Below are 26201 nucleotides of genomic sequence, written 5' to 3'. Positions count from 1 at the left end.
AGTCAGTATAAAAACAATAAAAGAAATGGTATTAGAACATATACACTTATCTCTTGAAAAAATTACATTCTGTAGTCTCGCTTATCTACTATGTAATGATTACAACTTTAAAAAGAACATGTCATAGTGTTTTACTTCTTTTAAAAGTATTATGTAAATGTTTTTTTCCCACATTTTATTATAGCATAAAATATTTGCAAACGATGTTTGTTATGGGTATTTTACACGGAATGGTGATCTTTTTTATCAAGTATACTACAAACTAAAAAGGTAACTTCTCCTTAATACAAAAATTAATTAAAGATATCATATACAATGCTCCTGAATTGATCATCGTTACAATGAATACTTTTCTTCAATTAATAATCGAGTTTATAGAAGTGATATAGGCAACAGCAATCTCGCAAATTACTAAAAGAATATTTTTATTAGTTTTGTTAATATCAGACTACATCTTTCATTTTTGAATATAGTCGTAGCATCTTTCCCCTTTTTACTATGTGCCTTGCTGCAAAGGTAATCAAAGAGTGACTAAACAGATTATTTACATTAAACAATGTTATCAGTAGAAATGAAAATGTGCTAGTGGACACCACTTGTCTAGTTGAACAAACTATTAAGGAGCAAGTGCATAGATTTGCATAATGCCGTTTGATATTTAGTTGGCACTACATGGTACATATGTTATTAGATGAATGTGAAAAGTATATAAGCACTTGCTGTTTGTATAATCACTATGTATTTTAGTTATACCAAACTAACACTTTATTACTTTTTATCTTTTTGCTATGCCTTACAACGTTGATCGAATTGTTAATGAAATCCGCAATTATAACAGAACTGTTAACGCTATGAGAAGTGAATTTGAAGCCTGGAAAAATGAGATTCAGCAACAAATGACCGAGTTGAAGCTGATGATAGAGCGAAACAATTTCATAAACTACCCTCTTCCACAAGGTAAAAAAAAAAAGGAAGTGAATCAGGATGTCTTTTACTTACAATACATTACATCAGCTATTTATCAGCAACAGCCTCCTCTATTCAATTCACCAGCACTCGAGAGCGGTCGTAGGGATATTCCACGATTTCCAACAAGCTTGGGTGATGGTCAACATAGCAACACAACATGTATAGAGGCGTTTATAAGAGAAACAATGGATCTTCTTGATAAGCAAGAGGATTCAAACGAAATACTCGATAATAAACGACTTTTAGCCAAAAAGTATCACTCGCAGCTAAACAGTTTTGCACAAGTTATTTGCATTGATTTAAGCAATAAACTTCTTGCGGATGCACACATCGACAAAAATAAGCTATCATGGAAGTACATTCCTGTTGCTTATAAAAATACGGCATATAAAGAGCTTGAAGAGTTCGCTTTACGAGCAAGTATCCCTTTAGGTCGATGTGTTAATAGCTGGGGAGCTCAAGTTTTGCTAGCAAAGTCATACGGCAATTACTACAACAAAAAGGTACTCTTTTTCTTCAAAAATGTCCATTTGATTAACCATTATATCTATATTAGTTAAAAAATAAACTATCGAACACTACAAGTAGCTCAATGGAGACAAACACCCACTTAGCAGAACAAACAAATGATACACATCCTGAGGAAAATTTTGATTTTGAATTACTTCCTGACTTGGATTCCCCTCACGAATTAGAAGAAGGAAATGGCAATGAAATTAACATGTATGTTTAATTTTAAAAACAAAAATATTCTATGATCATAACAATTAATTTTTATTGATTTAGTGCAACTTCCTTGTCTTCTGCTGTCTCCCTTCTCCCTCCCTCTCCTCGTTCTTCTCGTACCCGTTCTGGTACTCGTACTGCTGCTCGTCGTTCAACTGAAAAGAGAAGAATATAATTGCTTTCGTTTTCTCTTTCTTTTTTTGTTTTATCTTATGTTAAATAAAGTACACTATTATTTGCTAGATGTCTGTTAGGATTGTCTCGTCATGACTAAATCTTCAGGATGGTAATGCTAACTATTTTTTTTTATTCTTTTTTTATATGCCTTAGCTTATTCTTCAATGTCATTGGTCCTATGACGTTAATTCAACGAAATAAACTTGCATGGATTTTAAAGTATCTTTTTTTTAAAAGTATTTTGTTCTTTTACAGTATATGACTATTGATTATTAATCGATATTAGACGACGAGTTATTTATATGATTTGGCAAAGTTTAATATCTTCTTATCAAGAAGTAATTATTAATCCTGATCCAGGAACTTATTGGAATATTCTGGAGTGGATCGGGGTTTTATTTGAAGTGGCATAATACAATACCCGATATTCCTAATTTGGAGGACCATTGTTCGCAGTAATTTACATTATTACTTTATTACATGTGTAAATACCACACACACAATTCACGACCTTAGGAGAGTACACCGTTGGACTTGGAGGGGGCCTTTCAATCGAAGAATTAAATAAATCACAAAAGCCATGGTACCCCAAGAGTCATAAAACTTTCTACTATCGACGTATGCGAATTATCAAAGCGATGAAAAACTACGCAGAAGAACACTCGATAACAACTGGTACAGCAGTTCAAATTGCAGAACGCAGACGTCTATCTCTGCAAACATCATTAGATTCGATAGGAAAAAATATCTCTAAATTGTACATACATTAAGTTAAAAAATAAACAAATATAATAGATGTACCGTATTAATCGAGAAAGCGTTCTGTTTAAAAACCCGTTAAAACATAGACTATAGGTATGTTTTTTACTTTATTTTTTATTTTAAAGCCGATCAATCTCTTCAATTTAAAATTTGCAGTTATTTTAGGCGGGACACTAAATAGCGGGTGTCCTAGGAAATTGTCCCGCTAGTGTCTGCTGAGGTAACTACTTATTACTTTCACTACAGTTAATTAAAGATAGGTTGTAATTACTTAGAAGCAATTGAGAAATGTTCCACACAGCCATTCGTACGAATAATACCGCCCATATTTACCCTGCCCACATATGAACTAGAACGCATATATACGTACGTTAATGCAATATGTATGTTATCTAACTATTATACAATATTATAGACAGAATAACTGGAGAAAGAAATTCATGCTGTTATTCAACAAAACTATTTACTACAGTTACTAGTACTAACAAACATTCCAGTAAAAATTTTATTAGGTACATATTTGTGTACAAAATTGAAAATATTTCGCTAACACTGCTATTCATCCCCCTACAAAACTTCTATAAGGTGTAATACATGCATTTAATTTCATTATATTAGCCCTTTCTAATTAGCGCTGTACACACTTTGAAAAGAGTTGAATTTTCAGCATAAAGCAAAAGAAAAAAGCTGTATGCTTCGCGATTTTACTCGATATGATAGGATGGCTTTTGTAACCTATCACAAGCATTTGTTGCTATTAGAGAACATCATACCTATGCATATACGTCCACAGATTCTTACTCCTAAAATGATTTTACTATTTAATACATTTGATATATTTAAGAAACAATATATTGCACTTTAGGATTATATATTTTTTGTGATACGTTTTTTTGCTTGTTTATGCCTTCTGAATGGCCAAATACTGTATCATTTCAAACTTTTTAGCAAAATTATGCAGCTACCAGGCATTCCCTTATTTTGGCCCCTCAAATGACCACAACAAAAAAATAAAAAAAAGGTCACATATGCTCAGAATATTTTACTTAATAATTTTATTTGAAATACTTCTTGGCGTTTTTAAATTTTAGAACTAGCTCTACTCATTTCATTTTGCCATATCAACTTCAGCAACAAGATTTTACTCATCCAATGTTACAGATTTTGAAAAGATGGAAGTCAGCGAAGATAACTGGGAGGATAAGATTAAGAAACTGGGGGAATCTACTTGTGTTCACTGGATAAACAAAGGGTTCAGAGTTAAGAAAACTGGGAGCTCTTCCTTGGGCAATCATAAGTCGATTTTGTGGAGTAAAAAACATGTGTGTCATCATGGACCTGACACTTACGCATCTAAAGTCTGAACGAACGACGACAGCGGTCGACCAGTACAAACAAATTCTAAGAAAATCGGCTGTAACGCCATCATTATGGTGACATGTCGCATCTCTGATCCAAGTATTATTGAGTTTACTCGAAAGAATAACCACAATCATATTCCTGGGCCCTACTCTGATCTACAGTAGCGGACAAAACTGGTGCACAAAACTTTTTTTCAGCTATAAGCTACCATTACTTGCTCATTACAGTTGCAATATCTATGAAACTATATCAGATGGAAGGCGTACTAAATGTTGCAAATTGTGCAAAGTTTAATCATTGCATTGCCAAAAATGAGGGAGAACCAAGCTTTTATTTATAAGAATAGATATTTTTTAAAAAAAACCATAAAAGTGATTAAAACCTACAAGTTCGTATAATTGCCTCGTCTTTTGATAACAGCAGCAATTCGTTTTGGCATGCTTTCATAGTATGGCTGCATATCACTTTCAGTAAAAGAGTTCCAATCTTTATCGATTCTTTTCCAGAGATCGTCCATGCTTCTTGGTGTGGTATCGTATTGAGACAGCTTTGACTTTAACTGTCGCCAAACATATTCAATAGGATTTAGATCGGGACTGTGTGGCGGCCAATCTTTTAATACCGATATCCCATTATCAGATAACCAGTTAGTGGTATGCCTTGACTTGTGCTTTGGGATAAGCATATCCTGGTCCTCGAGATGTAATACAGCCCCAAAGCTAACAGATCCGCCGCCATGCTTCATTGTTTGATTAACATGAAAGGATCGCCAAGGTTGATCGACTTGCTTCCAATAGTAGCGTATACCATCGGCACCCCAAACATTGATTTTGGTCTCATCGCTGAAGATCACAGACTTCCAGTCCTCCACAGTCCATGATGCTTTGTCGCGACACCACTTCAATCGCTTTTTCTGGTTTGTATAGCTGATGAAAGGCTTGTACTTCTTAATTCCAGACTTGAAGCCTATCTTTCTAAGAAGCCTTCTGACCGACCGTTTGCTAATACTGTATCCTAAGGACCTCAAAAAGAGCTGAGCATCAGAAGCTGTGCGTAAGAGTCCTTGTCGAAACTTTAGACGGATGATTGCATTAGTTATTTTTTTAACTACGACCGGTCGACCACCACGGTTACGAGCCTTGATGTTCTTTTCTTCCTTTCTTATCCTGTTGATCGTCCATTTAGAGACTCCTGTTGTTCTAGAAATATCCATTGTCGTACGACCTGAGCGTATTCCAGATTTCACAGCTTCTCTTTTATCGTTGCTGATTTTTTTGGGCATAGGGTGCTGGTACTTTATTAAAATGAATAGGGTAAAAATAAGAAGTGAAATTCATAGAGATATACAAATTAGGCAAGGGTTTATATGTTTTTTAAAAACTATTGGAATGCACTAGTGTATTATAAAATTTTACAGCAAACTAGAAAGAAATGGGTAGATTTGAAAGAAGGCTAGACAAGTACTACATTTTTGGCGAAAATTGAAATATTCAAAAAATCACTAAAAATGACCTTATTCCTGAAGGATGTCCGGCACAGTTCCGGTTTACCTAGCATAATGCATATTTTAGACTGCCTTTCAGATGGTATATGCCACAAATGTCGCAGACATATAGCGGAGATGCAATGCTGATTTTAATTTTTGTGCACCAGTTTTGTCCGCTACTGTACATCATATGTTAATTTTGTTGTATAATGGTTTAGATAGTAAAAGAAAAGGTGTAAACAAAAATAAAGGAACAGTTTGGGTACTTTTTGAGACTGATCTTTATTTCAGTTTAAGTTAAAGTAAAAATTATTCTAATTGATGGCAGGTATTTATATCCTATTGAGTGAGTGGCTTGATATCTTCTATTGTTACCGTTCTTCTAATCTTCAGGTACTTTAGCAAATGTTATCTCTAATTATGATTATGAAAACTTTTCATTTGTTCTTTTGTATGTCTGTCATAGATTATCTTTTCATTCTGGGAATTCCTCACTGAATTGAATAACGTTATTTTACGCGATATTTCAATTACGTGAAAGATTAGCAATATTTCTGACATCGGATTGGATTTGGTTATTTTAGGTCATACCTCTTCTTATCAAAGAACTCTCATGAATACAATACATATTCTAAAAGGATATGTTTAATCGGAATCGATTGTATGATCTTATTTAAATAAACTTGTATTTTATTTTATTTTAATTATGATCTTGTATTAAGACTTATATTTATTAATGTCAACTACAATCAGTTACTGTTCTACAACAAATTTCGATGCTTTGCGAGATCAGATAAAAAATTTCTTATGTGAAAGATTTTCGAGAAGAGGAGTAAGATCATATCATCTTCAAGAAATGGAGGGCGATGAGCAACAGCGGGACAAGATGTTTGGTTACGTCGATATTTATAACTTTTGGCTGACGGTAGCAAAGGATATGTTTCAGTTTGGCAACAATGAGTTTGAATCACTTCAATTATGGAAGAGAAAACTTATCAACTGTGGTTATAAAGTTATTGATCACTCGTTAGATAATGTTTTCTTCTATGGATTCATTTCTTCATGGCAAATGGATATAATGAAAGTTTCAAAGTGCTTTTCTTTGGACTCAACATTTGGAATATCATCAAGAAGTAATGAGGTCTTGTACAGTTTAGTTGTCAGACATCCTGATACTGGAAAAGGAGTACCTGTAGGCTATTTACTCACCAATGACCAATCAGTAACACCTGTATTGGAATGGCTCAAAATTTTCAGAGACCACTGCTTTATGCAGCCTGAGCAAATTACAGTCGATTGTAGTATTCCTGAAGCAGATGCAATCAGAGTTACCTTTGGAGCAAATTGTCGTATACAATTGTGCTTTTTCCACGTTGATCAATGTTGGAGTAGAAACTTGGCAACGAAGGTCAAAAATCAACCTGGCCAGTATAAAAATACAAAAGTAATCAGAGGCAATATCATGAGTGGATTGCAATCAATCATGTATGAATTTTTCGCGAGAATGTGGTTGAAAAAATATGTCAGTTTAGAGAAAAGTGGGCTTCAGTTCAACCAAAGTTTGTCGAGTACTTGTAGGATAGATGGCTTGCTTTAGAAGGCTACAAAACTTGGTATGCAGCATACAGTGCGTCAAAAAACTGCACCAGCGCAACTCAGTTTTTCTGAAATACCAATATAGCTCTGTCAGTTTAAAAGTAAACATTACGAAACTTGGAACAAAAAGAGTCACTGCTGTTACTATTTATTGACAAAAGTTTCAAAGTCAGATGCGGAGCATTGATCTAAAGAGCACTCAGCAAAAAGAGGAGGTCGGTTGGTGCAGTTTTTTGACTTTTAAAATGAAAAGGTATTTGATATCATATGTCCGGACTGAGACTATTCCAGCAAATTTAATCGAATTTTGCTGATGCTTAGTCACACTGGGGACCTGAAAATAAAGTTTTTTTTGCAATTGTTTTCTTTTTTTTTCTTTCCTGCTTTACCCAAACCCATTGTACATCGTCAGTATCTATCCATTATTAGAAATGCCCAAAAAGCTTCCATCCGATATTCAAAACAGTATCAAAGTATTATTAGAGAACAGTGCTGATCCTGCAGTCATTGGGAAGCGAGTTGGAGTGCATAGGAATACCGTCAATAGGTATGCAAATAAGTGGATACATGATAGAATACGTAAAAGAGGAGGTAGACCGAGCATTGTGGCAGAGTCAACACGTCGATACATCAAGAGACAAGTGATCACAGGTTGTTTGAAGACTGCCAAGGATGTGCAAATGAAGTTGGAGGAGCTAGGACACACTATGTCGTATCAATCGGCAATTAATATCTTACATTCAGTTGAAATTTATGCTGAGATAAAAAAAATCCATTATTGACTGAAAAGCACAAGAAGGCTCGATTAGCATGGGCAAAAAAGCATCAATATTGGACAGTACATGATTGGCGACGTGTCATCTTTTCTGATGAGACGAAAATCAACATTTGGGGCTCTGCACTACGGCGCAAGGTTTACTTTCTGAAGTTATTTTATTCTTTATAAATCGTTTTGATTACCAAAAATGTTAATCTTTTATTGTTTTTTCATTGTCCTCCACATTATTTTTTTAAAAATGCTCCAGCCTTTTTTTATTGCACCACTTTTTTTTTTCTGCAGGTAAATGCTGAAATAAAGTGAATCTACTTGGTAAAATCACTTTTAAAACTACAGTAGGTCACAAAACTGCTGCAAAGATTCCATTTTTGTCGGTTTTTGTGGTGCACATCCTGCCACAATGGCACAGGCTACCTGTGTTCTTACATAGTAGATGTGGCATGTGTCTTGAAAAAACCATATGAACTTAAGCCCAATTGGATAAGTATTAAAGGAAATATGAAGCGCGCAATTTGAAAATTTAAAAAACGAAAATTTGAACAGAATGAATTTTTTTATTAATATTTAGTTGGGCCGCCTTTCTTATTGATAACCTCTTGAATTCTTACCGGCATGCTATCAATGTACCTTTGGCAAAGCTCTTTATCAAAGCCATTCCATACTTTTTCTACCCGTTCCCAAAGCTCATCCACATTTTTTGCTCTACGTTCGTAACAGCTAAGCTTCAACTTCAGTTGGTGCCATACATGTTCAATGGGATTTAAGTCCGGACTCTGAGCTGGCCAATCGCTAATGTAGCGCACTTTGTGATTATTTAACCAAGCAATTGTAGATTTTGCCTTGTGCTTCGGGTCGTTATCATGCTGGAAGTAAATATTGGACCAGTTGAAATTGTAGTATTCCATGGTATCGCGAAGCGTAGTGTTCAAAATATGCTGGTAAACATCAGAGTTCATGTTACCATCGTAAATTTGGCAAGCATATCCTGGTCCTTCAGAGGTTATACAGCCCCACATCATCAATTTACCGGCTCCATGCTTGACTGTAAAGTCTAGATGATGAGGCTGAAGAGGATCGCTTGGTCTTTTCCAGTAATACTTACAGCCATCAGAGCCCCATACATTAATCTTGGTTTCATCAGAGAAGACAACTTGCCGCCAATCTTGCACTGTCCAATTCCGATGCTTCTTGGCCCATTCTAACCGATGCTGTATGTGTGCTTTTGTAAGAAATGGCTTCTTTTTTTTTCTCGACAAATGGAACTCCATTGATTTCAGTACTCTAATTGCTGACTGGTATGAGATATCATAGCCAAGTCCAACTAACTCCCGGTGTACCTCTTTGGCAGTCTTTAGAATCCCTTCGATGACCTTTCTTTTGATTAACCGCTTTGTTACTTTGGAGACTACTGTAGGCCTGCCACCTGTGCTTATTGTCCTACTTGAAAAAAGTCTTCTAGAATATCTACTAACAGTTGACTCATGCACACCAATCTCCTTAGCAATATCATAGGTTGATGCTGATCCAGTTAGTGCTGACCTGAGGTCATTTACTTTCTCTTCTGACAATCGTTTAGGCATCCAATAAATAAAAAGATAAATAAGAGAAATAATGGAAGTAAAAGAATTTAAAACATAAAATATAGAAATTGTAAGCACTTTTATATACTGCTAACATTCTTATCTTGCCAAGAATGTGAATTATTATGATAGCAACCGGATAGACCGAATTAAAATGTGTCGTCTTTAACATACGTAAAAATGCAAAAAAAGCCAGTCGTGTATAACTCCGTCTTTAACATTATCAAATTCCACCAATAATCGTTGCCTGTATCCGATATCCTACCAGTAGATGACCTTTCTATTGGGCTATAAACATTCAAAGTTTGAGATGGATTCGTGCAGTATTCATAGACAATCAGCATTAAAACTGCAATTTTGCAATTCCTTGCAGCAGTTTTGTGACCTACTGTATATACAGTGCGTTGCAAAACCCGGACACAAAACTTAAAAAACCATGCAAATCCCTACAAATCGCCCTCTAGTTGAGCTTTTAATTTGAAAGTTCGCACAAATATAGTGTAACTTATATAGTATTTATGGTCCAAATTTGGAGCGGAGAAAATAGTACATGGCTGAGTTATGATCTTATGAGTTATTATTTTCGAAATTTATGTTTTTTTGGATAAAGTTTTTTTATTTAATATTTGATATTCCCACCTCCAGCTTTGATTACTGCTTTAATACGTTTGGGCATACTTCTGTAGTATGATTCTATATCACCTGGTGTAAAAGAATCCCATTCTTTGCATATACTTTGCCATAGTTCATCAACATTGACAGCACGGTTGTCATGACTGCGTAGCTTATGTTTCAAGTGCCTCTATAGATGCTCTATAGGGTTGAGGTCAGGGCTTTGTGCTGGCCAGCCCTGCAGTAATTGTACCCCTTTTCGCTTCATCCATCTCTTGGTATGTTTGGAGGTATGCTTAGGGTAATTGTCATGTTGAAAAATGACGTCCTTATGTTTTCAGCCATAGTAATCGAGTATATCTTTGTATGTGGTTTCTAATATATTGGTATAGGTTTGCGAGTTCATATTACCACCAAAGATTTGAAAAGCATAACCAACCCCTTTTGCTGTCATGCAACCCCACATCATCAGGGATCCGCCTCCGTACTTTACTGTCTGGTTTATATGGTGTGGTCTGCTTACTGTCCCATCTTCTTTCCAAGTGTAAGGGTTGCTGTCTGGCCCAAAGATGTTTATTTTTGTTTCGTCAGAAAAGATAACCTTCTTCCAGTCATCAACAGTCCATCTTTGATGCTTTTTGCACCAGCTAAGGCGGTTTTTTTGATGTTGGTCACTCAAGGATGGCTTGCTTTTCTTCAGTGTAGCTTTAAAGCCAAATTCGTTCATCAGCCTTTTTGCTTGCCATTTGCTCATCGAGCATCCAATTGACTTCAAATAAGAACATACATCAGAAACAGGCTTTAAGGCACCAGATCTGAGCTTTAAACGAAGGGCATTGGTGCGGAGATTCTGAGTATATTTTGACCTTCCGCCCTTAGGTCAGATATAATCCTGTTTTAAGGTAGACTTAAGCGACGTACAGTGCGATCAGAGACCCCAGTTTTTGCAGCAATAGTTGTTGTGGCTTGGTTGTTATGTAGGCAAAGTTTGACGCTGTCAAGCTTACTAGAGCTAATTCTGCGAGGCATTTTAAATAATTAAGAGTGGAAAAAGTTACGTAGTGAGAAATATTTTTAAAATGTACGAAACCATGGTGAGTTTATATACGCCTTATAGACTGAGACTAAGGCTACAAGATGATATAACTTTTATTTCATAACGTGTAATCCCTGTGATGTAATGATGCATAGAAGATGAATAACCACTTTGACGTAAATGCAATATGTTAGTCTATGGCAAACCATGCTATACATGTCTAGTGTATGACGTCAATTAAAGCAACATTTTAGCATAAAATAAATTTCTCTATCTAACGGTAGTTAAATTACGTCAATGCTGCTAATATTCGTCGATTTATCCCATGTAAAGTGTTTTGTGTCCGGGTTTTGCAACGCACTGTACAACCTTATTTATACTGTTAAAAAGACATAACACAGCCATATTTCACAACTCGCATTTTTCTGCATTATGACTGTAATGGTCGTAAAAAAAAATCCCTATTCATTAGTTTTTTTGAGCAATTACAAAGTAGATTGTGCACAATTTTTTATTTTTATTTTAAGTTTTTATTGTTTTTTTTTTAAAAAAAAGAAGTTCTGCAATTTACTTTTTTGTTTCTTTCTTGTACTATATCTTATGGTTGTTTTTAGAATAGATAATATGCAACAACAAGAAAAAGGAGCGACTTAGAGCTCAATCACGGCCCAGAAGATAAAAAAAACAAAGCTCACGTTTTTTATGCCTCTGTCAACTGTCGTATCCTAAATCACTTTTACATCTTGTGCTCCAGCTGACATGTTTTAAAGAAAACTTAAATTGTGAAAAAGAAGACATGTACAGTAGGTGGAAAAATGGTCCGGATGTTTTTATAATATTCACAAATATCACTGTATCTTTACCAAATCTCGAACAAATTAAACGAAACAAACATTATTTTGAAGAGAAAACATGACTTTATTTGTAGTAAAAATTTGATACGTCACACAAAATTTCAAAGAGAGCCACAAGAGATCAAACATTTCAGCAACATCCGGACCATTTTTCCGGGTGCCTCATAATATCTGTTAATAGTCCGTATATCCCCCTTTTGCTTGAATCACAGCTTTGATTCTAGCTGGCATACTGTCTATATATTTTCTACAATCATCTTTTGTAAAGGTCGCCCATTGTTCTTCAATTCGATCCCATAGTTCATGAACGCCTTTAGCTCTGGTTTCATACGTACTTAATTTTAGCTTCAGGTGATGCCAAATGTGTTCAATCGGGTTTAGATCTGGGCTCTGAGCAGGCCAACTGTAAATAGACTTGCTGTCAAAGTTGTTTTCTTCAAACCAAGCTTTTGCAACCTTTGACGTGTGTTTCAGATCATTATCCTGCTGGAAGTAAATGCTTTTAGGATCATAATTGTAGTAATTTAGGGTGTCCATTAGCGTTGTATCCAATATATGTACATAATCCTCTTTCTTCATTGTTCCATCATAAATACGACAAGCATACCCAGGACCATCGTATGTAATACAACCCCACATCATAACGTTGCCTCCACCTCCTTTTACTGTCAAATCAAGATGGTGGAATCGAAGCTTGTCATCTGGTCTCTTCCAGTAGTACTTCACACCGTCTGATCCCCAAACGTTTACCTTAGTCTCGTCTGAGAATATCATACGACGCCAATCGTCTTTTGTCTAGTCCTTGTGGGCGTTGGCCCATGCAAGTCGCTTTTTCATATGAATAGCCTTCAAAAACGGCTTGTGCTTCTTGATACGGGCCTGGAATCCCATCGATTTTAAAAGTTTTAAGCAAGCAGAGTAGCCAATTACGCATCCAATATCACATAAATATCGTTGTACATCCTTCCCCGTCTTTAATTTACCTGTTATGACTGACCGTCTGATGTAGGACTTGGTAGTAGCTGTAATTTCGGACTTACGGCCTGAGTTAAGGGGCCTCATGTTTGGAAACCATCTTCGCTTATAGTCACTGATGGTGCTTTTCTTGACTCCAGGCACTCGTTCTATGATTGATGAGTAAGGATGACCAGATTTGAGTAAGGACTTGATGTTATTTTGTACATCCAAAGGCAAAGAGCGAACCATGTTTATATAAAACAGCAATAATAACGAAAGAAGAAGAAAGTATGCTAAATCAGCAAAAAAATATAGATATTTATAGTTTTTTTTTTGATTATTAATATGAATGTAATGTATTATTAATCATCTAAAGCAAAAGTGACGGCTTCTGAGTCAGCAGCATTGAACAATCTGGGAAATTAAAATTCTATGGGGCACCCTGAAAAATGGTCCGAATGTTGCTCAAATGTTTGATCTCTTGTGGCTCTCTTTGAAATTTTGTGTGACGTATCAAATTTTTACTACAAATAAAGTCATGTTTTCTCTTCAAAATAATGTTTGTTTCGTTTAATTTGTTCGAGATTTGGTAAAGATACAGTAATATTTGTGAATATTATAAAAACATCCGGACCATTTTTCCACCTACTGTAAGCATAATGGCGACGAGTTAGTAGTGTGCCTGTACCATGTTTTATTTATTTCAGCAAATTTAAAGAGGACATGTTTTGATTGCCGTAACTTTTCTTTGTATCTAGTTATAGTACTGCTTCATTATGCTTTGACTAGTCGAGTTAAATTACAACATTTTTATATTAATTGAACTGAGAGTGATTTGTGATAGCTGTGAATCTTTACTGCTTTGTATTAAATATGGGGAAGTAAACTGAAGAATATAAATATGTAATAGATATAAAAAAGGATTGTACATGCTGTTATCAAGTTCAAGCCATATACAATAAAGTAATTCATTTATAAATTACTCCCTCATTCGGTAAAAATATTGTTTTGAGTAGGTTGTCCTTTATTATAATTTTTTCTGTTATATTCAGTTTATTGAAGCCAAAGGAGCTTATTTGTTTTGTTGCTAAAGAATAATAGATCCAATGATTGTTTCAATCATTTACATGAATTAAATAAATCCAATTTGCAAAAACAATACAAATAAATAAATAAAAAAAAACGCGTTTGCAAATGCTCTGAAATGACGTCGTTATAACTTACAAGTGTTTCAAAAAGTACAAAAGACTTCCGATTGTACTTCTTTTCCTTCTTCATGTAATCCTGCTACGAAATTCTTACGGCTCATAATTACTTTTCACTATTCTAAACTCTTCTTAGCAATTAAATTGTTATTATTTATCTTGCACCTTAATCCAGTTATTTGCCCCTTTCCATCAAAACTGCTCTTTTATCCTGAATTATAATTATACCATGGTCGATTAATACATGGCTCTGTGAAAGTGTAAAAGTAAATAGTTATGATAAAGAAACGTCTGCTTACTTCTGATTCTAGTGATTTATAGAAGAAACTTGAATAGCATGCTTTTACAATTACTTAACAAGACTTAGCTTTTTTTAAGATAAATAATGAATGCTTATTAATATATATTGTGTCTAACGTAGACCTATAGAATATGAGCTACTCTTTATTCAGCACTGTGCTTTATGATATATTTGGTAGAAAAAAAGTCTCTATATGGTAAGAAAAAAAAACATACAAGTTCAGTATTCATAATGAAAAAATCTTATTTTGATTAGTATATTGGATATAAGGTTGTAAATTCTTGTAGCAGCAACGTAAAACTGTAGAGATAATGGAAGGCGTCAAAAGCATATCATTTTGCAGTGCAACTTGTTAATAGATACAAAAACTAAAGCTTTGCTTAAAAACTCTTAAAACGATTATTTTTTAGTCCAGCTACAAAAGGTATAAAAATAGTTTCTTTTAAAAAGCTTTAAGTATAATAATATATGCATAGAATTTATTTGGGTTATAAGCAAAGAGTGGTTAATATGAATATAGCGATATATAAGAGAAGATTAGATTATATATTGGATGAAGTTTTGATGGTAATTAGAAAAAAAGGAACGTGGAAAAAGAAGTTATTAAATCATAGACGTAGGCATAAAAGCATAAATAGATAAAAAATAGAAGGTTGTATAAATGAAATGAGGTATAAGGCAGCAATTAAAGGTCGGAAAGTACACCATCATGTCTACCACCAACTTTATCATTATAAATTTGAATTTATCCTTTATTGCTGAATATAAGAACAACTCAACGCATTCAAGTTGCCTATTACATCTAATACAGCAAGATGCTCGCATTCGGTCTCCTTTTCAACCATCAATATATTAAAAGCGTCAAGCTTATGATTTTTCATCGCATTTACAACTTTATGAAAGCGGGCTTGATTACTATACGTATGTTGGAATTATATGTAGACTTCTTTTATAAAAACTCAATGATGATCAGGATTCACTACTTGGATTCTTTTATTGCCATTAAGTGATGAAGCAACAGATTCAATGCTAACACTGGACTTACTTTCCATGTCAATATCCAAGTCAACATTTATATTAACATCGTTATCAACAACATCATCAGACGAAGTAGTCTCTGAATAACATCAAGTATTTACTGTAGAAACCAGATGAAGATTATGATCCTTGAGGATGTCTATTTGGCTGTAGTTGATTAAATCTACCTAATTAGTTAATGTTATGTATGGGGTAATGCTGATTATAGAGATGATCCGTATATATAATGCATGTGAATTATCATTTCTGGAATATTATAGGTAGAAACAAAACAAAAAAGGTGGAAACTGATATAGAACGTAAACAAACATTGGTTCATATCTTGCAATATACAGTAGCGGACAAAACTGGTGCACAAAAATGAAAATCAGTATTGCATCTCCGCCATATGTCTGCGAGTTTTGTGACATATACCGTCTGAAATGCAGTCTAAAATATACATTATGATATGTAAACGGGAATTGTGTCGGACATCCCGCAGGCATAAGGTCATTTTTAGTGATTTTTTGAATATTTCAATTTTCGCCAAAAATATAGTACTTGTCTAACCTTCCTTCAATTTTCCTCATATCTCTCTCGTCTGCTTTCAGATTTCACAGTATATTAGTGAGCTTTAGTAGCTCTTGAAAAATACATAAACCCATGGCTTATTTTTGTATTTTCCCATTGAAATTCCCCCGTTTGATTTTTACCCTATTCACTATGACAAAAGTACTGCCTTTATATGCTTAAGAAAATAAGCAAACTGTAAAAGCGAAGCTCTGAGATTTCGAATACACTTAGTTCGTACGGCAGCAGATCTTTTTTAGGGCAGCAAGAATCTCCAAATGGACAATCAACAGGATAAGAAAGGAAGAAAAGAACATCAAGGCTTGTGACCGTGGTAGTCGACCGGTCGTAGTCAGCAAAATAACTAATGCAATCATCCGCCTAAACTTTCGACAAGGATCTTTACACACAGCTTCTGATGCTCAGCTCTTTTTGAGATCCTTTGGATACAGTATTAGCAAACTGTCAGTCAGAAGGCACTGTAGGAAGCTAGATTTTGAGTCTGGAACTAAGGAATCGAAGATTTTCATTAGCTGTATAAGCCAGAAAAAGCGATGAAAGTGATATCACGACAAACCATCGTATACTATAGAAGGCTGGAAGCCCATCGTATTTAGCAATGAAAAAAACATGAAGGTTATGAGTGCAGATAGTATACACTAATATTGAAAGCAAGTCGAGCAACCTTAGCGATCTTTTTACGGTGATCAAACAATGAAGAATGTTGGTTGCTCTGTTACATTTTAAGGCTGTATTAGATATTGAGGACCAGGATATTTGTGTCAAGTATACGATGCTGTAATAAAGTCATAGATATACACATGTATTTCGCCTACTACATACCACAAAAGCCAAGGGTGTAGTGGTCTAAAATATCGTAATCTCTCGTTTCAGCATGACAATGACACAAAGCACAAGTTAAGGCAAGCCACAAGCTCAATATTTGATAGCAGCGCTTCTGTGCTAAAGGGTTAGTTACCACTAATCCCGGCTTAAGCCTTCTTAAGCATGTCCGGTGGCAATTGAAGGCAAAGCTATGACGATACGGCACTAGACCAAAAAGGGTAGATTATCTTTGGAAAAGAGCAGTTAAAGGATTGGGCTCTTTTACTGAAAGTGATATACACGTATACTACTAGCATATGCCAAGAAGAATATTCGATAATATCAAGAGGTGAGATGATTATACAAAGTCTTAGATTTTAGACACTTTTGCGGTTTTTAGAAAATATAAAATTTTATAAATAAAAAGCATGTTCCTCGCTCAGTTTTAACAATGTCATGCTAAGAATACACATAAATTACAATGGCTAGTATATCTTTCTTCTAATATAGTTTCATGACTATCGCAATTATCGTGAGCAAGTAATAGTGGTTAAAAGCTGAAAAAAAGTTTTGTGCACCAGTTTTGTCCACTACTGTATATACACTAGGTGAAAAAATAGGGACAACCTACCCTAAAATAATCTTTAACTTTTTTTTTCTCCTCCACTCCGTACGACATCCAAGCCATGCCTATAGAGCGTAACCTTAGGTAGTGAGTATTACGTTTCCCGCATATAAAACTAATCAGGATAGCATATGGTGGAAGAAAAGAGGAAATAGTTGCAATAATTTTATAAGCGTTATATTATAAAATGGGTAGTATTTATTTAATAACGAGTAAATCTCCCTTTTGATTTGATTACCGCTGCTATGCGATCAGGCATGCTATCAATGTAACTTCTACAAACATCTTTATCTAGCTTGTTCCATTCAACGTCAACTCGTTCCCATAGCTCGTCGATGTTTCTTGCCTTTCGTTCATAAAGGCATAACCTAAGTTTCAGCAAATGCCACACATGCTCTATAGGATTCAGATCCGGACTGTTAGGTGGCCAATCGTTAATGTACCGGACCTTGTTTTGTTGGAGCCATGACATTGTTGATTTGGACTTGTGCTTTGGGTCGTTATCTTGTTGAAGGTAAATGGTGCACTTGTTCATACCATAGTACTTCAGCGTTTCCATGTAAGTTGTTCCAAGAATATGCTGGTACACCAAGGAGTCCATGGTACCATCGTATATCTGGCACGCATATCCTGGTCCCTCACTGGTTATACATCCCCACATGATCAATTTGCCGCCACCATGCTTCACTGAAAGATCCATGTGGTGTGGGCGAAGAACATCACCAGGCTGGGTCCAATAGTATCTGCAGCCATCAGGTCCCCAAATGTTGATCTTCGTTTCATCGGAGAACACTACTTGATGCCACTGCTGTATGGACCAGCTTTGATACTTTTTTGCCCATGCTAACCTCTGCTTGCGGTGGTTATTAGTTAAAAGAGGCTGCTTCTTTTTACGCCTAGCATGAAAACCCATTGATACAAGGGTGTTTATTGCTGAACGGTAAGACATAGAATACCCAAGTCGCATGAGCATCCGATGTACATCCTTGGCTGTCTTTAGGGCTCCTTTAATCAGTAATACCTTGATATATTCCTTCGTAGCAGATGACACAAGTGTATGCCTACCACGTCTTGCGGGTACCGTTGGCCCAAATAGCTTGTTTCTATATCTCCTAACTGTCTTGGGATGGATATCAAATTCATCAGCAATATCCTTTGGGCTTCTATTGCTCATCAGTGCAGACTTGATGCTGTCTTGCGTGTCTTGAGGTAAAGCGCGAGGCATAAGTAAGAGAAATGTCGCAGAAAGTAAGAAGAATATAATGAAAAAAAAATTGTATGAATGAAGGAAAACAGCACCCATTTTATATTATTAATTATAGGAATGTGCTTAGCTAAAATTAAAATTGGTTTGCATTTTAATTGTAACTGACATTCCAGGTCAAACTAGAAGAGTACAAAATATGGTCTAAAACTGAGCTATGGAGTATCTAAAATTCGACCAATTATATACGGATTACTCCCTCATTTTCCATAATTGGCTCATCATATTTTGATGAAATACTTTACACATTAACCTCGCTTTAACATATTGCTAGCGACACGAGGCGACCTTCTCTTAATGCTATATGCTGCATGAAATGAAATTTTCAAAAAGGTTGTCCCTATTTTTTCACCTAGTGTATGTAGATAGCAAGTAACTTTTAGTTTAGAAAGTATAATGCTAAAATACAAATACTTATGGAAAAAGAAGAGGTTAATATAAAACTGTAGGTATTAGAGACAATTGTTATCTAAGCTACAGTTAAGTATAAAACTCTTTTTTTTTGTTTATTTTTTTTTATTTTGCTATCTTTTTTAATAAACTGTCCATTCCTTAAATTCTTAATCGTGGGTACTATACGGGATTGTCTGATGACTAAATCTTCACGATGGTAATGCTAACTATTTTTCTTCCTCTTTTTTATTTGCCTTAGCTGCTATTCTTCAATGTCATTGGTCCTACGACGTTAATTCAACGAAATAAACTTGCATGGAATTTAAAGTATCTTTTTTTCGTATCTTTTGTTTTTTTTATTTTTTTTTTATTTTTTTTATTTTTTTTATTTTTTTTTATTTTTTTTATTTTTTTTTATTTTTTTTTATTTTTTTTTATTTTTTTTTATTTTTTTTTTATTTTTTTTATTTTTTTTATTTTTTTTATTTTTTTTTATTTTTTTTATTTTTTTTATTTTTTTTATTTTTTTTATTTTTTTTTATTTTTTTTTATTTTTTTTTATTTTTGTTATTACTCTACTTTGTTAACAGTTTTTGATACTTTTAGTTATTGCTGATATGCACGATGTTTTGAAAACAGAATAGCCAAAGCTAAACCAACTCAAAAAGCTAATCATTACAAAAGAAGGAAAAACAATCCTTTATTTTATTGTATGATATAAAGTTGGATGTTGTATAACTTTTTGTTTCTTGCTTATAATAGACTCTAGCTTTCTTTACTTCAAGTATTGTGTTTTCTCTAGTCAACCAAGATGTTTTTAACTAATGGCTCACCAATTAGAAGAAAGTTTGTTTATGATTAATTTCAACATTTAGCAATCCTTACCTTTTTTTTTTTTTTTTTTTTTTTTTTTTTTTTTTTTTTTTTTACAAAAGCAGTTTCTTGCATTTTTTTCTTACCTTACCTTGGCACCTTACTTACTCTATCTGTAGTATACAATTTAAGTGTATAGTCAACACCATACCATGCTGTAGACCAGTTTGTCGCAACTATACAAAATTGTTCATCCCCTGCTTTTGTATACCGGACTTGAAGGGTTGTTTCACATTGCATTTGCTATTGACATTAGGTAAGATTATAATGGATACCTTTTAAAAAAATTGAGCCTTAGCTAATAGCGTAATGTATAGATAAAATGTTTGAACAAGATGAAAGGTATAATTTATTTGCTTATTATTTTTCTCTTGACTAACGATTTTTATTCGTTAGATATTAATACTCTCTTTTATTTTGCAATGAAAAAAGCGTATGAACCGACTATAGTGATATCAATGATAACAACAATGATGATAGAGTATTATTGAACCCAATACAGTACACAAGCATGCACTTGAGGAAAGACAGTAGTGGTTGTATAAGGCAATGGATATTTATTACCAAATTATAAAAAAACTTGGTACATAATAATGAAATTTTAAGAAGTTAAATATTAATCATGTTGAATGTAGATTGTAATGAAGGCTGACAAATGTAATTAAATCTACTAAATGAGTTGCATTGGATATTATCATCGAGGACAGGTAAGCAATGGCTTATGAATGTATTGGATTCGTTCATCCTTTATTATTTTATTATCGTTTTTTTTTTGTTTTTTTTTATTTTGGTATAAATCAAATGAAAAACGTACACTATTAAATACATAACTAAATAAATAAAGCATTGTATTATTAAATCATTTAAACCTTTCCATTTATACTACCCTATACAACGATAAACCTACCCATTTTACTGGATATATACGCCAAAAGAGACCACCTAGTACGTTCGTTTTTAAACTCCTCAGCCTTAATTCTTCTCGCCTAAGTCAATACTTTGCTAAATTCAATTAAAATAGCAAAGTAGCTCCCACTAAAACAATTGCTAAGGTGAGCAGAATGCGGTGTTTTTTTGCGCCGTAGTCGCATAAGGAACACCAGCTAGGATAGAATTGATAACTCTTTGATAACGTGAAGCAATACGCTTGAGACCAAATGGGCAACCTTTGAACATGTATTGCTGATCTTGAAATGTGAAGGTTGTTTTGACACGATCAGGTTTGTATATTTGGAAGCGATAAAAAGCTTGTCGTAAGTCTAAAGTAGTGAAAATAGCTGAACCTTGAAGTTGATCAAAAATTCATCAATTTTAAGTATAGGTTGTTTATCATTAGATATCAAAATAGAATTCAGCAGACGAGGATCTAGGCATGGTCTATAACCTGTGAGATTCCCTTGTAAATCCTTTTTGGGTGCCAAAGTGAGAGGAGAATTCCATTCTGAACTTGGTGGAGCATATTCAATTACTTCATCTTTTAACCATGTATCAACACATTCTCGCATTACTGGCATCAGTTTGAGTGGAATACGGTAAGGTGATCGATAGGCTGTTTTGTTCTTTTCTGTATCAAGATGAATAATCAATTCAGGTACTGTGCAAAAACTATTCTTTGGTATCTGTGCATTTTGATCGAGATCCGATTTAACTGCCGCCATAAAATTTATTTATTGACCAGTGGTACCATAAGGGGCATTGTTTGGTTCAGGAGTATCATCGATTTCTTCTTTTGCAGCAGGTTTTTTGTTTGGATGTTTTACAGCTAAATTTGTTATTAAAATATTTAATTTAGGCATCAAATCTAAACCAATGACAGCATCTGTATCAAAGGAAAGCGGAAGAACTTCGAAAATATGCGATGTGTGAATGAGAGTATCATCGTTATCACCATAAATTAAGCTTAAAGCTTTAGAAGTTGTACCGAAATGTTTACTCTTATTATCGTTTGTAGCAAAAACAATAGAACCAGAAACGTTATTATTTATATTAATGTTATTTTTATTAGCAAATGCAATATCTATCGAGCTAAAAGAAGCACCTGAGTCCACAAGGGCAAAGGTGTCGATGTTTTCTATAGTGATAGGTACATACAAAGAATGGTTAGTTTTCACTTCATTCTGTTTGCTAGTTTTTTTATTACAGTCATAGTTTGTAGGCAAGCTACTAAGATCTATGTCCATACTGCCGTGGCTGTGCTCTTGATCATTCAAGTTGACAGCGGCAGGTAAATGTTTACTTCGATTGTGAGGACCAGAGAAACGAGCAGAACGGAAAGCTTTGGTTGGTCCATTGAACCTCTTAACTTTATCTCTGCTGCATGTAGCTGCATGGTCAGGACTCCATGGTACATTGACAGAACATTTGAAACAATTTTTCTTTGTACTTGATGTTGGTGGAGTGATGTTGGTGGCAGCAGTGGCAGTAGTGGCGGTATTGGTAGTGGCAATCCTTTTGAGGACTTTACACTGTTCAGTGGTATGATTACCATTACCATGAACAAGACATTTTGACTTAGGCTTGAATTGAGGTTGGCCTTGCTTGGACCACTAGCATTTTTGGGATTGTGCATCGACTTATCAGCACCACTCACAAACGAAATCGGGTTTGCAGACGATTGAGTTGTGATGTTACGCTTTGTAACACCGGCAGCCATGGTTTCATCATTGCAAATATTCGAAGAGATCACAGTATGAACCTTGGCAGACACCTTGCAAACAGAGTCTTGCTGATTCAAAGGTAGATTAAGCAAGGAGCAGGACACTTCCTTATACAAGGCGACAGGTAAAGCACGTTTGAACAAGGCAGCAGTTCTGATATCATCTTGCCATTTTGCTGCACGTCTGATTCTTTGGCATCGGTCAGGAAAAGCCTTGATCGACTCGTTTTGCTGCATTTTGATGGTCAGTAGTTGATCAATATTGTTCAGCGTTTGAGCCACATCTTGGGTAGCGTACGTATTGACAGTGATCGACCTAGCCTCATCCCAGTTCAAGCTTCGACCTTTTAGTACTTCATTAAACCAAGATTTTTGGTCTCTATTCATTTTGATTGGAACCAAGCGCATCCAGTGTTGATCAATTGCAAGTCCATTGGAACTTACAATTAGTGCAAACGTGTCCAAAAGGTCTTCTACTGAGTCATGGTCTTTGACATCCATTCTCCACACATTTCCAACCCATTGCCATGTAGGAAGATCATTAGGAATGAAATCATCAAAGCGGTTTGAGGACTGGTTAACGGATTGTTGAGTTGTTTCAACCTTGGGAGGATCACAGTACTTTTGGACTTCCAGAAGGTACTTGATGCAGTTTGCAATGTGTGATGCTTCATTGCGAAGGCTTTCCAACTGATCCATAGGTAAGTGATTGGATACACCTCTGGCAAACCTTTGGGATACTTCTTGGAGTTGCTGACGAAGTATAGACAATGCGTCAGTGTTACCAGTGGCCAGGGGAATGTCACCAGCTGTCTCCATCATGTCAGCATCGTTTTGGTAAGGTAAAACCGGTTCAGTTGCTTCTTAACTTGTTGTAGAGCGGATATCAGCAGGAACCAAAAGGCTAACATCTTGAGCGTTGTTGATGGTGTTGATTTCCATAGGTAAGTTATTTTGAGCGGCCATTTTAGAAAAGTGATAGAGCAATAAAATTTAGAATTCGTTGAAAAAAATGTGTTAACTCGTAAGAATAAAAAGACTATAAAATTCAACGAGACTGAAAAAAGTTATATTTTTATTTAATATTGTAATATCTGGTATTTATATTCTTTTCATGGAGGCTTAATTAATTATAACTGCAGATCTATTGTGAATAAACTTTAATGTAAAGATCTGTTCCAGGTTATGTAAGTGGGCTGTTTTATAATTATTTCTTAAGTAGATTTGTTTTTCATTTATGTCGCATTGCAGCCTGAGTTATATTAAAAACTTGCATTGAGTTAAAGGAGTGGAATTAGTTATGACCAAATGATAGAGAAAAGACTGTAATAAATCTTTGTAAAGCATTCACTACTCTGATTTCTTATAAATTGAATATGAATCATGTTTAAAGTATGTTGGGATACGACAACAAGCAATTTTTTTTCACAAATATTAGTTTTAAAGAGGCTACAGAATGCATGTTTTTGTGAGCCGTTACCATTTGTAGTTCAAAAGATATAAAGCTTTAAAGTTACAAGTTGAAAAAATTGGGACCATTTTTCCACCCACTGTATGTAGCAGCCGCGACACTAATCTAAGTACCCTATGACTCTGCAGGCGCAGACTGGTCTAGGTAAGGAGATTAAGCTGAAAAAGTGCGATTTCTGGAAAGGTTGCAACACTTTTTACACCTACAGTATATAAATTTAAATAAACGTGAACATAAAGGATCGAGACAATAAGAATTTGTTTGTTACAATAATCCAAAAGTGGAATTAAGGTTTGGTTTTATATAAGAATAAAGTTAAGGATAAAAACGCTTGTTCCTCATCAGCCTTCAATTCAGCACAACTTATAAGCGCACCTCTTCTACTCAGCATCCTGATGATGTCGACAACACTGGAAATAATCGTGCAAACCCTGCGAGCCGTTCATTGTTAACTACAGTTGTTGGAATAATTGTTCGAATGTTTTGCAATTTTGTACGTTTTGCTTTGTATCTCTGCAGTCAGATAAAATAGAGCTACGTACAATACCTCATTAGAAAGCTACAGCTGTCGGATATAACATATAAAAAGCTAGGGTTACGGAATTACTTCCATGTATAGTAAGATCAAATTGTGTCAAGCATATGCATTCGAACAATTTTTCCAATTGAATCATCTTTTATTTAATATCGTGTATAATCGCCTTTAGCTTTAATAACTGCTCTACAATGAGCTGGCATACTGTTGATATATGCTTGGCATTACTCTTTGGTAAAAGAGTTCCATTCTTTCTCGATTCTAGACCAGAGACCATGCACTCCTTTAGCCCTACCTTCATATAAGCTCAGCCTCAGATTTAAATGGTGCCAGAGATGTTCTATAGGATTCAAATCGGGACTTTGGGCAGGCCAATTGAAAGTATGCCCTTCTTTAAACCCATTTTCCTTAAACCAAGCACGAGCAAGCTTTGATGTGTGCTTAGGATCGTTGCCTTGTTGTAAATAAATGGCTTCCTGTTCGTAACCATAGTACTTCAGACTATCCATAAGTGTAGTTGACAGGATATGCACATAATCTGATGCTTTCATAGTACCATCCTCAATTGCGCAGGCGTATCCAGGACCATCCCACGTCATACAACCCCAAAGCATCACACTGCCAGCTCCTCCTTTGATTGTAGGGTCAAGATGATGAGGTTGCAACTTGTCACCGGGTCTTTTCCAAAAGTACTTACAGCCATCTGAACCCCAAACATTAATCTTGGTCTCATCAAAAAACACCATACATCTCCAGTCATCTTCTGTCCAATATTTGTGAGCTTTAGCCCATTTTAGTCTAGCTTCCATGTGACATTTTTTGAGGAGAGGCTTTTTTTCTTAATTTGGGCATTGAATCCCATGCTGTAAAGCATTTTTACTGTACCAAAATAGCCTATCTTATGACCAATACTGTTTAAATATGACCATACGCCCTTTGCAGTCTTAAGTGAACCATTTACAAGCTCTCTCTTCAGGTAATTCTTTGTTGTTGAGCTTATAGTAGTCTTTCTACCAGCATGACCTCGAGTACGTTCAGGTGTATACAAGTCCTTGTACTAGCTCAAAGTGGACCTTGATACTCCTGGAACACGTTTCATGATTTCTGAGTATGACAAACCCTTTTTCAACAGCGAGCGGATGTTTTCTTGCTTGCTACGAGATAAAGTATGTACCATGATATAAAAAAGTATAGGCTGTACGAGATAGAAGGGAAACACTGTATAAACCAGCCCTATTCATGTATTTTAAGCTCCGACTAAAAGCAAAAGCGTTGTTTCATTATTACATCATTTAGTAATGCTGTATTTGTGATGTCAGAAGCGACAACGATATCATCATTATAGAATGCATTGAGTTGGAAAAATTGTTCGAATGCATATGCTTGACACAATTTGATCTTACTATACATGGAAGTAATTCCGTAACCCTAGCTTTTTATATGTTATATCCGACAGCTGTAGCTTTCTAATGAGGTATTGTACGTAGCTCTATTTTATCTGACTGCAGAGATACAAAGCAAAACGTACAAAATTGCAAAACATTCGAACAATTATTCCAACAACTGTATAA

General features: G+C 34.9%; 12 protein-coding genes across 12 annotated transcripts; 3 read left to right on the top strand and 9 right to left on the bottom strand.

The window, feature by feature from the left end:
* Positions 1-788: 788 nt before the first annotated feature.
* RO3G_04672 (uncharacterized protein) lies at positions 789-1870 on the top strand (the record flags this gene model as incomplete). Its single annotated transcript, XM_067659262.1, has 4 exons — positions 789-957; positions 1015-1472; positions 1526-1692; positions 1756-1870. The coding sequence occupies 4 exons, from the start codon at positions 789-791 to the stop codon at positions 1868-1870; spliced, it is 909 nt and encodes a 302-aa protein (XP_067515363.1).
* Positions 1871-4378: 2508 nt separating this feature from the next.
* On the bottom strand, positions 4379-5278 carry RO3G_04671 (uncharacterized protein; the record flags this gene model as incomplete). Its single annotated transcript, XM_067659261.1, has 1 exon — positions 4379-5278. One exon carries the CDS (start codon positions 5276-5278, stop codon positions 4379-4381), a length of 900 nt encoding a protein of 299 aa, XP_067515362.1.
* Positions 5279-6368: 1090 nt separating this feature from the next.
* RO3G_04670 (uncharacterized protein) lies at positions 6369-7233 on the top strand (the record flags this gene model as incomplete). Its single annotated transcript, XM_067659260.1, has 2 exons — positions 6369-6967; positions 7164-7233. The coding sequence occupies 2 exons, from the start codon at positions 6369-6371 to the stop codon at positions 7231-7233; spliced, it is 669 nt and encodes a 222-aa protein (XP_067515361.1).
* Positions 7234-7509: 276 nt separating this feature from the next.
* RO3G_04669 (uncharacterized protein) lies at positions 7510-7808 on the top strand (the record flags this gene model as incomplete). The annotated part of the gene is made up of 2 exons (XM_067659259.1): positions 7510-7625; positions 7691-7808. The coding sequence occupies 2 exons, from the start codon at positions 7510-7512 to the stop codon at positions 7806-7808; spliced, it is 234 nt and encodes a 77-aa protein (XP_067515360.1).
* Positions 7809-8186: 378 nt separating this feature from the next.
* Positions 8187-9436, bottom strand: RO3G_04668 (uncharacterized protein; the record flags this gene model as incomplete). The annotated part of the gene is made up of 3 exons (XM_067659258.1): positions 8187-8270; positions 8465-9064; positions 9254-9436. The coding sequence occupies 3 exons, from the start codon at positions 9434-9436 to the stop codon at positions 8187-8189; spliced, it is 867 nt and encodes a 288-aa protein (XP_067515359.1).
* A 1509-nt stretch (positions 9437-10945) lies between these two features.
* On the bottom strand, positions 10946-11077 carry RO3G_04667 (uncharacterized protein; the record flags this gene model as incomplete). The annotated part of the gene is made up of 1 exon (XM_067659257.1): positions 10946-11077. One exon carries the CDS (start codon positions 11075-11077, stop codon positions 10946-10948), a length of 132 nt encoding a protein of 43 aa, XP_067515358.1.
* Positions 11078-12733: 1656 nt separating this feature from the next.
* Positions 12734-13144, bottom strand: RO3G_04666 (uncharacterized protein; the record flags this gene model as incomplete). The annotated part of the gene is made up of 1 exon (XM_067659256.1): positions 12734-13144. The coding sequence occupies one exon, from the start codon at positions 13142-13144 to the stop codon at positions 12734-12736; it is 411 nt and encodes a 136-aa protein (XP_067515357.1).
* Positions 13145-15360: 2216 nt separating this feature from the next.
* Positions 15361-15924, bottom strand: RO3G_04665 (uncharacterized protein; the record flags this gene model as incomplete). Its single annotated transcript, XM_067659255.1, has 2 exons — positions 15361-15516; positions 15880-15924. 2 exons carry the CDS (start codon positions 15922-15924, stop codon positions 15361-15363), a joined length of 201 nt encoding a protein of 66 aa, XP_067515356.1.
* Positions 15925-17806: 1882 nt separating this feature from the next.
* On the bottom strand, positions 17807-18663 carry RO3G_04664 (uncharacterized protein; the record flags this gene model as incomplete). Its single annotated transcript, XM_067659254.1, has 2 exons — positions 17807-17834; positions 17882-18663. 2 exons carry the CDS (start codon positions 18661-18663, stop codon positions 17807-17809), a joined length of 810 nt encoding a protein of 269 aa, XP_067515355.1.
* A 1296-nt stretch (positions 18664-19959) lies between these two features.
* Positions 19960-20208, bottom strand: RO3G_04663 (uncharacterized protein; the record flags this gene model as incomplete). Its single annotated transcript, XM_067659253.1, has 2 exons — positions 19960-19980; positions 20077-20208. 2 exons carry the CDS (start codon positions 20206-20208, stop codon positions 19960-19962), a joined length of 153 nt encoding a protein of 50 aa, XP_067515354.1.
* A 1427-nt stretch (positions 20209-21635) lies between these two features.
* On the bottom strand, positions 21636-23446 carry RO3G_04662 (uncharacterized protein; the record flags this gene model as incomplete). The annotated part of the gene is made up of 3 exons (XM_067659252.1): positions 21636-21985; positions 22109-22343; positions 22454-23446. 3 exons carry the CDS (start codon positions 23444-23446, stop codon positions 21636-21638), a joined length of 1578 nt encoding a protein of 525 aa, XP_067515353.1.
* A 1408-nt stretch (positions 23447-24854) lies between these two features.
* On the bottom strand, positions 24855-25439 carry RO3G_04661 (uncharacterized protein; the record flags this gene model as incomplete). Its single annotated transcript, XM_067659251.1, has 1 exon — positions 24855-25439. The coding sequence occupies one exon, from the start codon at positions 25437-25439 to the stop codon at positions 24855-24857; it is 585 nt and encodes a 194-aa protein (XP_067515352.1).
* Positions 25440-26201: the final 762 nt, after the last annotated feature.

This window comes from Rhizopus delemar, genomic scaffold, assembly GCF_000149305.1.
Source record: "Rhizopus delemar RA 99-880 supercont3.3 genomic scaffold, whole genome shotgun sequence".
NCBI classification, from domain to species: domain Eukaryota; kingdom Fungi; phylum Mucoromycota; class Mucoromycetes; order Mucorales; family Rhizopodaceae; genus Rhizopus; species Rhizopus delemar.
The sequence above is the reverse complement of the archived record's forward strand: the minus strand, read 5'-3'. Positions and strand labels throughout refer to the sequence as shown.